The sequence below is a fragment of the Genypterus blacodes genome, unplaced genomic scaffold (genome assembly GCF_046128005.1).
Source record: "Genypterus blacodes isolate CSIRO-AG114 ecotype Tasmania unplaced genomic scaffold, CSIRO-AGI_Gbla_v1 ptg000030l_1, whole genome shotgun sequence".
NCBI lineage: Eukaryota > Metazoa > Chordata > Actinopteri > Ophidiiformes > Ophidiidae > Genypterus > Genypterus blacodes.
Genome location: NW_027466843.1, coordinates 364,234 through 379,026, shown reverse-complemented (window position 1 = coordinate 379,026; position 14,793 = coordinate 364,234). Strand labels below are relative to the sequence as shown.

General features: G+C 44.0%; 1 protein-coding gene across 2 annotated transcripts; it reads right to left on the bottom strand.

Annotated features, from left to right (window-relative positions):
- Nucleotides 1-7,562: 7,562 nt before the first annotated feature.
- cpz (carboxypeptidase Z) lies at nt 7,563-14,237 on the bottom strand. Of its 2 annotated transcripts, none has more exons than XM_076145196.1 (13): nt 14,028-14,237; nt 13,665-13,697; nt 13,157-13,208; nt 12,689-13,011; nt 12,363-12,578; nt 12,050-12,285; nt 10,525-10,686; nt 10,069-10,227; nt 9,757-9,892; nt 9,335-9,474; nt 9,131-9,230; nt 8,857-9,002; nt 7,563-8,658 (listed from the first exon to the last, which is right to left on the bottom strand). In XM_076145196.1, exons 1-13 carry the CDS (start codon nt 14,122-14,124, stop codon nt 8,455-8,457), a joined length of 2,004 nt encoding a protein of 667 aa, XP_076001311.1. In that variant the 5' UTR covers nt 14,125-14,237; the 3' UTR covers nt 7,563-8,454. The 2 variants fall into 2 exon arrangements, with proteins under 2 accessions (XP_076001311.1, XP_076001312.1); XM_076145197.1 differs by having other exon boundaries at nt 12,089-12,285.
- Between the last annotated feature and the right edge of the window lie 556 nt (nt 14,238-14,793).

Sequence of the window (14,793 nt, the reverse complement as noted above, 5' to 3'; positions counted from 1 at the left end):
GTCTAACGGCACTGATGTTGGCTGCCATTTGCCTTCGGGGCATTTCCTCATTCTCTCTCCTCCTAGCTGACTTTTAAAGTGTCTCTGTGTTCCTTGTTTGATTTTTCTTTTATTCCCAGAAGAAATATGACAGAGAAAGCTGCATTTTAGAAAGAACAAGCCCAGTGATCTAGTGTCTGTTCGGTGTGTTTGCCCTTTCTTCACAATCTTCCCCAGTCTACACATCATTGAGCAAAACACAGAATAAAGGGTGTGTGGGCGAGGTGGGGGGGTTAAATGTCTCTCTTTCCTTGGGAGATGCAGTAGATCACGGCGATGTGAGACTAAACACAGGACTTTGGCTGAGTATGTGACTTTGGGGGGAACTCACAGTGCATCCATGTAAGTACCGGTCATTTCCTAACCTCTTACTCAAAAACAATCTCCAAACCTTCTGATCGGTGCTGCAGGGGGGTGAGCTCGGGAAACACATAAGGTGTATACAGTCTGTCAGATAAACAACAGCTGCTCGTCGGTGCGGCTATAGTGCTTACTTGGTGGTTTGATCCCTGAACCTGGACCTTTTAATATATCCCATCAGTCCTGTTAATATGACTCCTATTTGCATGACAGAACTTTGGCTCATCATGCCCATTCCTCAAACTGTTTAGCTGAGGAGTTTAACTTTCAATTAAATACTCACTCACTATGTTTGGAGATCATTTACTATGCATCTCCTAATCTCCTTTCCCACCAAGACAACTACTGAGCACTTCAGTGCATTGAATAAGTGTAACAGTCCACATTTAAATGCCATATCTAATGAATTTGAGAAAAACTGTCAACATGTGTTTTACTATAGCCCTTACTACATCGACTGACATCACTGTTTGACTCTTCGCACCAAATCACATTATTCAGACAGTGAGCCGGGCAGATTGAACAGTGAATCATCCGACTGATCATCAATAATCCCCAAGTGTGGTTCTGAAATTAAAGTGCCATTAGTGAAATATGTCAATATTCCACAAAGCACTTAATACACACTGCCCTTCTCTTCGTTAACTTCGTCCACTTTACTGATTCCACCAATACAGCTCTGCCTAAGTTCTCATGGCATATTTGTATATGTATTTCAGCGGCAAACAGTCTCAGGGCATTTGAATCGCTTTGAAAATGGCTCAGTGAGGAGGTGGCGACAGAAGTTGCCCTAGGAAATCGACGTAATCACACACAAATGGTGCATAGCTGTGTCCGGTTTCACACATACTGTTGCTGCTTAGGGCTACTCTGCCCTGACCTCTGACCCTTTCGGCAACCAGACACTGGCTGTAGCGCTGCACTTCTATGGCAACAGCAGCATCAACACGCCAACTGCTGGACTCTGGAAAAATGAAAAGCAGATACTGACCTTACAGTAATCACGAGCAATCAAATTTAAGTCACGGAGATAAACGCAGGACAACAAAGGGAAAATACTGTGACTCTTTCTCTTTCCAACTTCCCCCATGCCGCTGTTTGAGATGAAGAAGAAGAAACTCACAACAAATAAATGGAAAGCAGAGCGAAAGGGAAACAAACTCAGCACTGATGCATTCACCACTTGTTAAGGAGCTTAAGCTGGCAAATTAGTTTTTGGGTCAGGCCTCAACCACTCTCTATTGTCTGCCATGACACCAGCTCGTCATGCCTCGAAAGAGCAAATCAAATAAAACAATAGCAGCATAACAGGAAAGGTCAGTTGGTGTTTTGGTAAATCCTGATGATGGCCATTGTAGAAGTCATGGATGGTTAACCAAGAGTGTGTTCGATAAAGGAAGTGACTCAGAGACGGCCAGCTGTGTGACGCTCACACAGCGTCTTGCTCATCACACTTACTTAGGCAGTAAAAAATGAATCAATAAATGGACAAAATGAGTCTTCACAAGGAGACTTCATGTCTTTGGTGAAACGTTACCAAATCTGTGTGGCTACTAAAGGCGAGATGTAAGCCATTACTCATCACTTACTGCTCAACAAGTCATTATAAGGTAGCTGTTCACTGTAAATGGAGCATATGGTTAATGACACACATTAAGCTATAGTTTAAAATATCAAAATAGGATTCATGTCCACAACGTCTATGTCTGTTTAATTCTTCAAGTTATCTCAGCTGCAAGTGCACATTTGCCCATTCCAGACAGTTCCAGTCAGTTAGTAATGGATCTCTGCTCCTCTCATCATACTGTGTGCACGTTCAGCCGGCAGGCCTGAGACTGTAATTGCTTGTGGAACGGACAGACAGGCAGACTTGTGATTGGAGATGACACACACCCATTATGAGTGGGTTGAGTGCTGTTTTGCAATTACCAAAAGGTTTGGCTGAACACAGATTTTGCGATTCGCTATTCAACAACCGTTTAATCTCCAACTGGCTGCACAGCTTCTGTTGGCCCCGGCCTACAAAGCACTGGGACGTGTGCCAGCCTGAAAAATGAGTTCAATTGAGGATTGGAAAAGATAACGAGACAGAGGAAAGATCAGATCTTCACCTGCTCAAGTGTCGGAAGCAACTGCTCAACAAGTCTGATAGTCTACAGTGGAGACGGCGAGAGGACGCAACCCTGGACAGGCCACTATCGCAGGGCTCACACACATTCACACTCACTTCATGAAGGCTATCGAGACAATTGAGGCGACTCAGAGGAAACCTTTGCAGACATGGAGAGAACATGCAAACCCCAGACAGAACGGCTCCACTCAGATTAGAACCCAGGACCTTCTTTCATTCTGGCGACTGTGCTGACCACCGAGCCAACATGTTTGAACAGACAAGACATGCTGACCTCAATGTAGAGGTTAGGATAGAGGTGTTGGGGAAGAAAATAATATTTTTGGATCTGTATATTAACATCTGTAATTTTGACACTGTGTAAAGTGTCTGCATGCTTCTTCAACAACAGTACGGATTGTATGAAATGCTTCATTATTAAACATGTCGTGGTTTCATGACATTTTCTTTAGTGCGCTGGAGAGAAAAAATGCAAGCACCACATTAAACACAAACAATTCAGTTCACAAGTAGTTGAGCAATCTGCAGACATACTGTGCCGCATTGTAAGAGGAGGTAGAGGAGGTCCGGGCTTGATAAACATATAAGTTCTGCCCAGCAGGTCAGCGTGGCGTAACTGAGGCATGAGTACAGTTTGAACATACAGCATCTGTGTCTCTAACAGCCTCATGCTATGGCTGAGGATATGGTTGTTGTGCTGGCAGCTAGTGGCTGCTGTGTACCTGCAATCTCCTTGATGATAATGCAACATGGCAGCCCTGAGGGCAGAGCCCATACAGCTTTCTCAGCCCTCTCTGAGTAATTGGTGACCTCTGAACCTGCCCTTCATATAAAGAGAGGGAAGAGGAAGGGAGAAAACGGGAAGGAAAAGGGAGGGGGGGGGCAGGACAAGTGAGAGTCAACCGAACCGAAGATGGGAACAGGAATATAGAAGGCAGGAGAGAGAGTGAGCTGGCTAGAGACGGCCAAACCCTCTTACTGTAGAGAGATTAGAAGTAGAACAGAAAAAACATCTACAACTTGCCTGTGCCCATCACACTCTGGGACACGCCAATCAATTCTGTGCGCTCTGCGTGTCGATGATTACACTATATTATATAATCACGCCATTTCTAAAATATTAAAACGTACAAGAATTGCAATCAGCGCTCCACAAAGCCTTTTTTTCCCTGCCATTTTGTCTCATCCTCCTTTCAATCACATCGTTTAGCGTCGCCACGTGGCTAATCAGCAGTAATCAGGGACAATCATCCACACCTGCTGATCTTTGACTCATCTGCCCTGTAGAATCTGACTGGCTTAGTGACGTATTTGCCGAGACTCCTATCTGTGTCCCTCTTTACATTTTGCTGAAGGTTATTTCATTAATTGTAGCACTTCACACTTGCTCTCTCTATTTTGTCACACCTCATTTGTGTAATCAGACAGAATATATGCTGAACAGTTGGCATATGGAAAGCAATGGCTCACTGTGTGAAAGGGGCCGTTGTTAGTTTGGTATGTCGACAAATTACAGGTGTCATTAGTGTCAAAATGATAACTTTTAAACTAATGATGGGAAATGTTCTTTGAGCTATTTATGAAGCTCCATGCTCTCCATCTCCATCTTTATCTTTGTGCAGGACGTGTCCGTCTGTTCCACTGCGTTCATCACTCCGGCCCTGTCTGTGTGGGTTTACTCTGCAGAATGAATCCATTTGTCTCCACTGATGGAAAATAATTGCAAAGCAAACAAATCATCTCTGCCACATTGAGCATGGTCTCCACTCACGGGGCACAGCGGCGAGATAGCTCCGGCAGTGAAAGACAGACTGACGGAGAGCGTAAGAGCGAGGGACATGTGGAGGAAAAGGAGGGAGAAGACGATGGAAGGAAAGAGAAAGTTCAGAGCAAAGTGGTTTGGCATTTGCATTATATATGCAGAGTGTTAAAAAGCGTTACGATAGAGAAACTGATGCAGTCAGATTGAAAGTGACTACATGGTACACTGGGCGAGAGAGTGAGAGAGAGAGAGAGAAAGAGAGAGAGAGAGAGAGAGTGAGAGTCTGCCAGATGGAAACTCACTCCAGGAACATAAGGAGGAGACATCTGGGAACACATTGCATAGGAAAGATGATAATTATAGCGCGATTCAAAAATGGCCTTTTCAAAAAGAAAACTTATGAATGCCTCAGAATGTGCCTGATGCTCTCAGTGCTAAAACTCAAGACTCACAGATAAAAGAGCACGTTTAACAGGACCTACAGAAGGTCTCCACCATGAAGTCCAATATCCAGGGATAAAGGCTTGTTGTACAAGCGGAGAAACTAAATGAGTAAGCGAAAATTAAATGACATCGTTCAGACAGACTGGCAGCATTTTCCTGAAACTGCGAGATTAGGATTAAACTTGATTGAATCTGTAATGCAAAGTCTTTTGACGCGAAAAAAAACAGCAAAATCTAAGATGTTCAACAGTTCTGATGGTGTAACAAACCTGTTGCATGTGAATATACCGGAATTCAATGTATTCATAAATAGATTAAATAAGAAGAAGCGTTAATCTCTGAATTTGCAGCACTCCATCATGTATATAAGTGTGAGCCCTGCTGATATATGAAATCTATTAGCACTGAATGTGGAAAAGATGATTTACATCCATGCCTTCAGCAGCATTCATATTATTGCACAAAAAAAACGTTATTTCACGCGATTCAGTCATTTTGCTGACCACCAACTCATTTATTTTTTTTGCGGCCCGGCGTCCTGCAGTGGTGTGTGTGTGTGTGTCTGAGTGCAGCCAATGATAGCAGTGTACATGTGGCTGTGCAGCTGCCAGTCCAAAGTGGGGAGTTGTCCTCTAATTTGTATATGTGTCAGAATTTCCACAGTATTTCAATGATTTCATAAAGGCATACAGACTGAACTCTATATGGCAACAAGTCAACCTAGCAATGGAACTGAAAAAGGATTGGAGATCATTTGACTGAGATCATTTTGATGCAGTGTCACCCAGTGCACTGGAGTACAATGTGTCGTACCAGTCACTCATCTATTTGGACCATATACATTGGAGGGTTTGCTCTGTTCACTGGCAGTAACATTTGTGCAAAGGGGGTACAGACATTGATATTGCTTTGACAGTGCTAAGTGGCATTTTTGGATATAAGAAAAAACCGAACAAAATCTCAAAGAGCAAGCATTGGTGTAATGAGAAGACAATTCATAAGGAACGGTTGCTAAGTGTAATTGTATCACACAACAATGTTCCCTTGTGATTATTTTGTCATTTGCATGTTAGTAGGTGTATTTGGTTGAGATTTATTGGTGTTAGAAACTAATAATTCTGATACCAGAGCCCCCTCAGTTGATTGATCAGTTCATTTAAACAGTTCTTTTGATCTGATCTCACACTCATTCAGCAGACGGACAGACAAACCTCCTCTCTTAAAAGTACACTACACTCTAAGCAGACAATTCAGGTTTCCTTTGCTGATCTGTGTTTATGAATTACCTTGCTCAGACGATCAGATGGTAGCTGTAACCAGAACTCCATGCGAGGTAACCAGGTCTCCATTCCCTGAAACAAAAAGGTTACAGATTATACATTTGCCAACAATTCCAAATGAGAATACACAAGTTGACACCAATTTAGCCACAATCTTAACACTTCAAGGCCAGAGCCAGATGAGCATCATGGTATGGCCTTTATTGTAACATACACTTGGGTAGAGTGAATTAGGTAGACCTGGACAATTTAACGTGATAGATCTGCATCGGTTTTTGCTCACACTTTGTCTGAGAAGTGTTGGCTCCTCTTAACGGTATTTTAAAGGCTATGGTTGCATTTTAGTAGAGGTATTACAACTGTTCTGCCCATCACTGTATGTATGTTCTAACAGACAAAATACTACAACCACACTAGTTTAATTCCCTTACTTACATCAGTTCAAACACAGGTCAGAGTGCTTCAGGAATGGATAGGTTGGGGTTGGAAGAGGTTGCACGCAATCCTGTCCCCTGCTGATATTATCGATAGGCTGCATCCTCTGCACCAGCTGTAACAAATGGGTCAGGAAGGTGGCATAGATACAGGACTGATTTAGCAAATGGAGAAATGTCACAGATTATCACATTCATTTTGTGTCCCTTTTATAGCTAATAGACCACTTATTTCTCTGCCTTTGTAAACTGCTTGTTCTTTTTCAGGTAGTTCACACTTTAGATCTGGCTCAGGTAGCCTTGTAGTGAGCAGCTGCTTATTTAATTGCTCACGTTGTTGCTATTAAAGGGGATTAGACTGAATTACAGCGTTAGAACAGTATTCCTTATGGTCTACACCTGCTAGGTTACAGCAATTACCAGCCCAATGGCCTGAAAATGGGGAGTTTAAAGGTTTAATCTTCCACTGTCCATAATGCATCTGTACTGCTGCACAAAACCACCAGTGTGTTGCCAAAATGTAACATAAAATCTTTGCTTTGAGAACCGTACTTGTTGGCATGTACTATTATCAAATGAATAGGCAATGGATTGGTAAGACTCAAATCTGTCGTCTTCAATTTATGGATTTTAAGCCTTTTAAACAAAGACCAATTGAAACCAGGTGAACTAAATTAGCTTTTATGCATAAGCTAGTAGTGGTAAACCAGGTGTTGTTGATGTTTTGTGGTCTACGTGATAAATAAGCTTAATGGCAGAGTTAAGTAAACGAGCAGCACCTTTGCATGGATACATTGGAGTCTCTCTCTCGCTCTCTGTGTTCAGTCTGAATCCTCGCCAGCAACTGTTCGGTTCTGTGACTTCATATCAAAACATTTCAGTTTTGCCGAAAACCGGAAACCGCCAAAAAGCACCTGTATTTACGCGATGACGTCAGGACGAAACACGGTTCAACATGCGCGAATTGTGCGCAAAAAAAGTAAAAAAAAGTAGCTTTTCGATTGAAAGTGAAACAATTAGACTGAACCAACACAATCTTATTTGTTTGAGTGCTGTCGTCAGTTACAGAAATGTCGCTGGTGTGCGTATTTCCGACACAGACGCGAAACAATGTTTATTTATTTTAATAGTACAAATGCTTTTCTGCGTCTCTTCTGCGCTGAATCACCCGAAAGTCATGGCATGTTCTCTGGCGCCCTCTGGCGACACATGCAGCAACTGCCTCTGATAATAAAGCCACAGACAAGTGATAGCTGCAGCATTTGAACAATATATACAAAATATAAATCCTTTAAATAAAAAATAGCTGAAGAATGTTCCTTGAAATATATCTTTATTTACTAATGATTTTGATGCTTGCTAAAAACAAACAAAGCAGAAATGTCTACAGCTCAGATATCTCCAGATGTTCAGATTGCGTAAAAGTGTTGCCAAGCAGCTATCAAACAGTGGTATAGGTCCTGCAATTCTTGAGGGGAAAAAAAGTAAAATCCATATTTCTGCAAAGCAATCCAGCAAATTCAACTCAAAAAAACTAATTTTGCACAAACATTTACAAACAGCTGCCTCCAAATGTAAAGGTTTCATCTTAAATCAAAATATCCTGATGAGTGCAGATAATGCATGTGGCAGTAATTCTTTCAGTATATAATTTTTAAAATGAATATCATATCTCAAAAAGCATCTTTTATAAAAAATGGAGCATGTATGCATCTGTAACTTACTAACTTTCCAGTGATTCCGTTTTGACTTTAAACAGCTAAATGTGGTTGCAAAGCAATATTGGTTAAAACTCTGCTGGAATTAAATGTATTGCCCAGTGAAAATAAACGCAAACATTCTTCCAGGAAACGGCGGAAACTATTTAGACGCTGCTGATTTCAGTGTCATAGCTCTTGCTACACAGACGCCTCTAAGAGCACCGGTGGGACTGAAAGTCAGACTGTCCATTACCAATCTCCCTCTGCAGTTGTACACGGGAATCTTTATTGTCCTCTAATGTGTCTAGACGTTTTGCAGCAGCCAGGTTGGAGGTGAGATGCCAGACTGGGAGAAGTAGTTCCACCACCAGGGCTTCTCCTGCCGCTCCACCCCTCCCCCACCAATGTCTGGCTCGCTGTAACGCTCAAACTTGTTGTAAGGGTCAAAACGATCCCAGGTGTCCACTGTGGGGAAGAGGTGGTCGTCGATATCAGGCTCCACAGGAACCTGGATGCAGGATGGGGAAGGGGATGAAAGTGGAGAGCAGAGATAATGAATGCATGTCATTAGCATTACTTATTAATGACCTTACAGCAGTGGTTGTGATGCACGGCCAGGAGGTGAACACACACAGACATACAGTCATCTATAAACAGCAGTAATTAAACAGCATAATGAAGGCAATAAGAGCAACAAGATCCCAACCTTCCTCAAGACAAAGTCCACACGACCAGCCCGAGTCAAGCGGTGAGGCAGATGAACCCTCTTGCTGACCCTGGAGTAACCTTTGGCTGTGGCTGTCAGGATGTGTGTACCAGGGTTCAGCAGCCGCCAATAATCCCCATCTTCGGCTGGTGGGAGCAAAGGCAAAGGAGAGAAGAGGTGTTGCAAGAGGATAGGATGGTGGTGCAGGGATAATATGTTTGGGAATACCGAAAGTAAGACGAGCACAGTAAAAGGCTCTTGGCTCACTATTTACCTGTTGTGACATCTTTCCTAATACCCTTGACAGAGACGGTGGCACCTTTTATCCCATTACCATCAACGTCCCTTACTACTCCCTTTAACCCTCGGTGTACCTGTATAGGGACGCAGAACAAAGTGTCTCCTTCTCTTTGTGGTAACTGCTTAAACAAAATGATGCATTTTCAAAATATTTCTAGTCTCCAATGACGACACTTACAGACTCCATAAAACTGAGCAGGGCTTCTTTATTCCTCTTCCATTCTGGGTAAAGTTCGACTTCAGAAGGGAACTTGTCACAGCCGAGCTCCACCGTTATCTCCAGACAATTGGTGTGCAAGTAGTTGAAGTCGGACATACCTGGGAAGGTGACAGAGTACCTTCATTCCAATTACTGCTACAATGAAGTGGATCTAATTTGGCTGCTGTGGCATAAAACACAATAATTTATCATGCAGTTATCTATTTAATGTTATTAGGAGTTATTTTCTACAGCCTGTTTACTCATCTGAGTTTCGGAATCATGAACCAGTAATCAGTGGCTGCACCAGTGGAAAAACAATGCCCCAAATAAGAACCATCACTGATGTGTGTCGTGTCTTAGAGGCTCCCTGTATAGTTTGAAAAAGTGTTGTATCTCACCGCCAGCAAAACTGTACCACTGTGCCCCATTGGTGATGCCCCCATTTCTGCTAAAGGAGGCTCCACACCTTTCTGTGTCGTTGTCGGACATGGTGGCGTGGGCGTCGGCGTAAGTGCGAGCCAGATGCTTGATGACCTGAACACAAGTGAGTAAGACGACGAGAGGGGAAATATAAGGGAAATGTGCTCATCTGGAATTCATTCAGTCCATCTGTCTGTCTGACTGTCTGTCTGTCTGCCATCCCTCCTTTCATCTACCCATCATTCATCCACATCACCCCGTGCAGGCGCTTCTTCATCCTGGCTTCCTACCTGCTCGTCTGGTGTGGGGGAGAACATCCTCCCCTCCTGCGGGTGTCTAGAGTAATCAAAGGGATAAGAAACCACCAGCTCCCCGCCGTGCAGGCTGGCAGACTGAACAAATGGCAGTGACCGGATCCACTTCATCACTGCATAGGTCTCTGGCGCCACCTTAAGGCAAAGAAAAAGAATGATTCATTAAAGAAACGGATAGATGGATACAATAGAATAGAGCTTTTTCATATAAGAACATATAAGTATAGTACAATGAAGTTACTGTAACTAATAAATACATTCATTTTAAAATGTTTTAATTATTATGTGTTAACTATCTATTAATTCAGTCAGTTTTAATACATCACCCATTCCACAGCTAATGGGAGATTCTTTGTGATCCAGAATGACCACTTCTTCTAACGCAAACAAGCCTCCATGAATCCTGACGAATAACAAGCAACGTCCTCTTACCTTTCCAAACCAGTAGGCATCAGGAATTGGAACGTGGTCGATACGGTAATACCTGCTGCGACGGTTCCGGTAGAAGACCGAAGTGAGGTCTGGAAAATTGCGGTTGAGATCAATGTTCTGAGCGTTGGTGCGACCATTGGTCCAACCGTTCAGTAAGTGACCCTGAAACGTTTAGGTTCAAACAGCTATGAGAATGACAAATGGGATGATGATGATGATGATGATGATGATGATGATGATGATGATAATGACTAGATATTAGTTGGAAGAAGTGATAATGTGAAGCGAATATTGAGTATATATCATGGAGTGATTGATCAGGCATGAATCCAAGGGAGAAAAAAAAGTTAGACTATCTATGTTAATACCGTTAACAAATGCCGTAGACAAGACCATGTATCCGTTATGAGAAGCAGCAGCCAATGTGGTGACGAAGGGAGAAAGGAGTGACAAGGAAACAAGCAAACACTGAATGTATATCAATACATTCAAAGTGGAATAGCTTGACTTGCAGGGGTCTTTCTGAATTTTGAACACGACAGCTGCAACATGCTCTTAAATGCCTCTACCTGTTGTAAATTCCTCAGGCTGGTATATTTAAACTGAAAGCCAGCTGTATAAATTGTTTCATTAGGTGCATTATGGTGGATCTGTGCAGTAGATACCACCAAGACCTCAGGCGACCTTTATAAAGCGCAGTGCCTACCTGGAAATGACAGCTTCATAATGTGAACGAATGAAGGACTCCTATAGATAAGATTTGTGAGGAGCTTAGAGGCAGAAAGTTCAGATAGGAGATATTACTGAATCATTTTGATAGAAAGCTGTCATGCTGCAGTAAGAGCAGATGGTGTTGAAGAAGTCTCAGGTTTGTCACATTGTAGATAGAAAACTGATTTCATTTATGATTTCTTTTGAAGGGTTTGTTCAAAATCCACAAATTTCAAGCAGTGCCAATCAATCAGCATCATACGGTTTGGTTTGTTCATTTGGTTTTGTTAAGATTTAGACTATTACCGCAAGTATTAGTGTGAGTACTAGTAGTGAGACTTCAACAACTGCAAACTACAGTGACGATAAGCGCAATTTTGACACTGATGAGCGGGAGAAGCTGTCAGAGCTCAAGACAGACAGGCAGACAGACAGACAGTAGGAGGTAGGGTGGTGGCAGGCGTGTGAACTACTTCCTGTCCTCAGTAACTGGACCAGGGAGACAACATAAGGCCCAAAACGCCATCCCTGACCCTTTAACCTTCAAGATTGCATAGTAAACAAAGTATCCATGCTCACAAAACACACAATTCCCAAGCCGTCTTGAGGTTGCTCCATGCTCCAACATTTCACAACCTACAAGCGCTGTTGTAACATCTCTGCGATGTCTTAGCCATTCTCAAGCTGAAGCTGGGAAGCCTCCAAACGCTGACCGTCACTCCCCCACCACCACCACCACCACCCTTCAAGCCGGACAGGCGACTAAGAAACGGATAATGGCGGTTTGTCTTTCTTTACTGTTAACAATATTTACTTCCTGGTCGCTGAGCTGTGGGTCCCTGCTATCCTCTACCTCTGAAGCGGCTAGCTCATAGCCGTCTGGGTTCATGGAGGCCAGAATATGGATGCGGGTGGTGTTGATGATGGTCTGAATTCGTTGATTCCCCAGCATGTACTCGGAACACAAGTACTGGGCCAGGTAGAGGAGCAGCTGGCGGCCCAGCACCTCGTTGCCATGCATGTTGCCCACTAGCTTGATCTCTGGCTCCACTAGAATTGAGATACAAAAGGTAAGCACCATTAAAAACTCACTATATCATTATCAATAAAGGCGCTGTGTTACTTACCTAGCTCGTGCTGTCCAGGGTTGCCGCTGAACTCAATGACCAGTAAGCCTCGGCCCTCGGTGCTTTGCCCGATGCTGTAAGTGTGAGAGATGTGTGAGCACTTGGCCGCAGTTCTCTTCAACAGGCTGTACATCTGGGCGTTGGTAGAGTAGGTGAACTGGATGATGGTGCTGGGTTCTTCTGGAGAGAGACTGGACAGTGCAAGCTCCTGTCTGGCTGGAGGAGAGATAGCAGCATGTAGGGGGAAGAGAAGAGGTCAGTCACTTTACAGTAGGTGTCAGTATGGGTTAATATAAGAGAGGACAAGACAACTGTGTGACCTTTACCCTTCAGCGCTGCCAGAGGGTCAAAGCAGCCCTCCTGTTTGCTGGCAAAGAAGCGGTCACAATCCAGGAAGTAGGGCCAGGCCATTTCGATGGCCTCAAAGGCGTGGCCGCAGTCCTTCCTCAGCGCCTCGCACGAGCTGCGACAAGGCTTGATTGTCCTGTCGTTGAGGCAAGGCGGGGCGAGCACGGAGCAGCCCACCAGACGAATTTCAGGGCTGCACTCTCCATTGAGCAGGCCGTGGATGACACTCAAGAGGAGGTACTCGGCCCCGGACTCTGCCTCCTCTCGACTCCGGTGGCCGACAATATTGGGGAATATGGTTCTGCGGCGAGTAACGTTCGACAGCAGGGATTAAACATGACGCCTCATATCTCCTGGCATGAACTTCAGTAGCAGAAAATAGGAAGAAGCAGCTTAGATGAAAGGCAAATGTATTACCCTCATCAGTACCAACCTCTCTGACCCACCTGGAGTAATCCAAATCATTACAGTAGCCAAGGTTCAGTTCAGTACAGGTAGCTATGGAGAGAGAGGAGGGAAGGAGAGGTGGATGTTTAGTTTCTAAAGCTTCTAACTACAGTACTTGATCGATGTAGCACCTGGTGTTTGAAAGGGGAAATATTTTCTGACGCTACATAAAGCCTTTAAGCGTCAGAATGCTCTATCTCTCTATCTGAACAGGAGGCCTGTTGCGTCTTGCAGTGGCACTTAAAACAGCCTGCTGTTTCAGCCCTGAAGGTCTGAAGGTCACAGCCTGATCATTGAACTGACGACTACCTGCAGTATTACAGGTATCACTCACTATAACAAAGAGTCTGGGAGTTATTATGGCCTGCTGAGCGCCAGTGTGTCAGAATTCAGTATAGAACAGCATTTAGACTATCAATACATGTAGGAAAACATGGCAAATACCTCGGAGTAATAAGGAACAATAATGTAGTGTGTTTATCTCCTAAATTACTTCCATCCACTTACGTGTCTCTTCAAACGCGTTGTTGCTGCACCTTCCTGTGAAAGACAACCGGCAATGTTATTAATGAACGCTAGGGGGCGGCAGAATTCAAAACCACGTTTCTGTTCAGTAGTTCAAACAGGTAACGCACAGGTAACTAGTAACGCTTTTACGTGAGGGACAACATTTTTCTGCAGAATCACACTTTAAACATAATGAACCACAGAGGGAGAGTTTAAATATACACAGTGTTTGATTTGTATGTGACGGCGCGTGCGTGTGTGTGTGTGTGTGTGTGTGTGTGTGTGTGTGCGTATGTTTTGGCTCGTCTTTGCACCGCGTTAGGTCATCTACGTAAAGTTTTGCACTCAAGTTCGTGTCCTTACCTAAGAGCTCGTCTCCGGGCTGACACGGCTGCTGCGGGACGCACCGACTCTTCTCCAAAGAGAGAAACAGCACCAGAAGTCCTAAATGCAGCAGCATGTTGCAGCAGGAGACAGCAGGAGTGTGTGATGTGGCAGTGTGTGTACGTGTGTGTGTGCGTGTATGTTTGACGAACCGCAGCTTCTCCGTTCTTCCCTTGGTCGGAGATGATAATTACCACCCACAGCACGGAAACTTATTTCCTTTGTCTGCGCGGAGCATCTCAAGGAGAGAGAGAGGGGGAGAGAGAGAGAGAGAGAGAGAGAGAGAGAGAGAGAGAGAGAGAGAGAGAGAGAGAGAGAGAGAGAGAGAGAGAGAGAGACAGTGCGTGTGTGTGTGTGTGCGAGCGAGCGAAAGAGAGAGAGAGAGAGAGAGAGTGCGTGTGTGTGTGTGTGTGTTTGTGAGCGAGAGAGAGAGAGAGAAAGAGAGAGAGAGAGCGGCGCGACAGGATTACGGCTTTCTACGAAGGAGCACCTATCATATTTCACTGGGTAAAAGCTGTATAGTAGTAGCTATGTGTGTGTGTGTGTGTGTGTGTGTGTGTGTGTGTAGGAGGGGGGGTTACACCAGGAAGAAACGTGGCCAGTGTGTGTGTGTGGGTGGGATAAGTTCATGGCTGTATTGTTTGACATAATGGGACTGGTTGAATGTGTTCATCCTGGAATAGCTGCAGAGATATTCCATTCCCACCAGAGAGAGCGTATAGTGAGGATAACTTAGCAGTGACCT

What these genes read in the sequence shown, in the direction of transcription:
- cpz (XM_076145196.1), bottom strand. Translation starts at nt 14,124, where the DNA reads ATGCTGCTGCATTTAGGACTTCTGGTGCTGTTTCTCTCTTTGGAGAAG. An exon ending in CCCTCTGGCAGCGCTGAAGG is followed by an intron (nt 12,579 to 12,688) that starts GTAAAGGTCACA and finishes TCTCTCCTCCAG; the next exon opens with CCAGACAGGAGCTTGCACTG. An exon ending in TGCTCAGTTTTATGGAGTCT is followed by an intron (nt 9,231 to 9,334) that starts GTAAGTGTCGTC and finishes GTCCCTATACAG; the next exon opens with GTACACCGAGGGTTAAAGGG.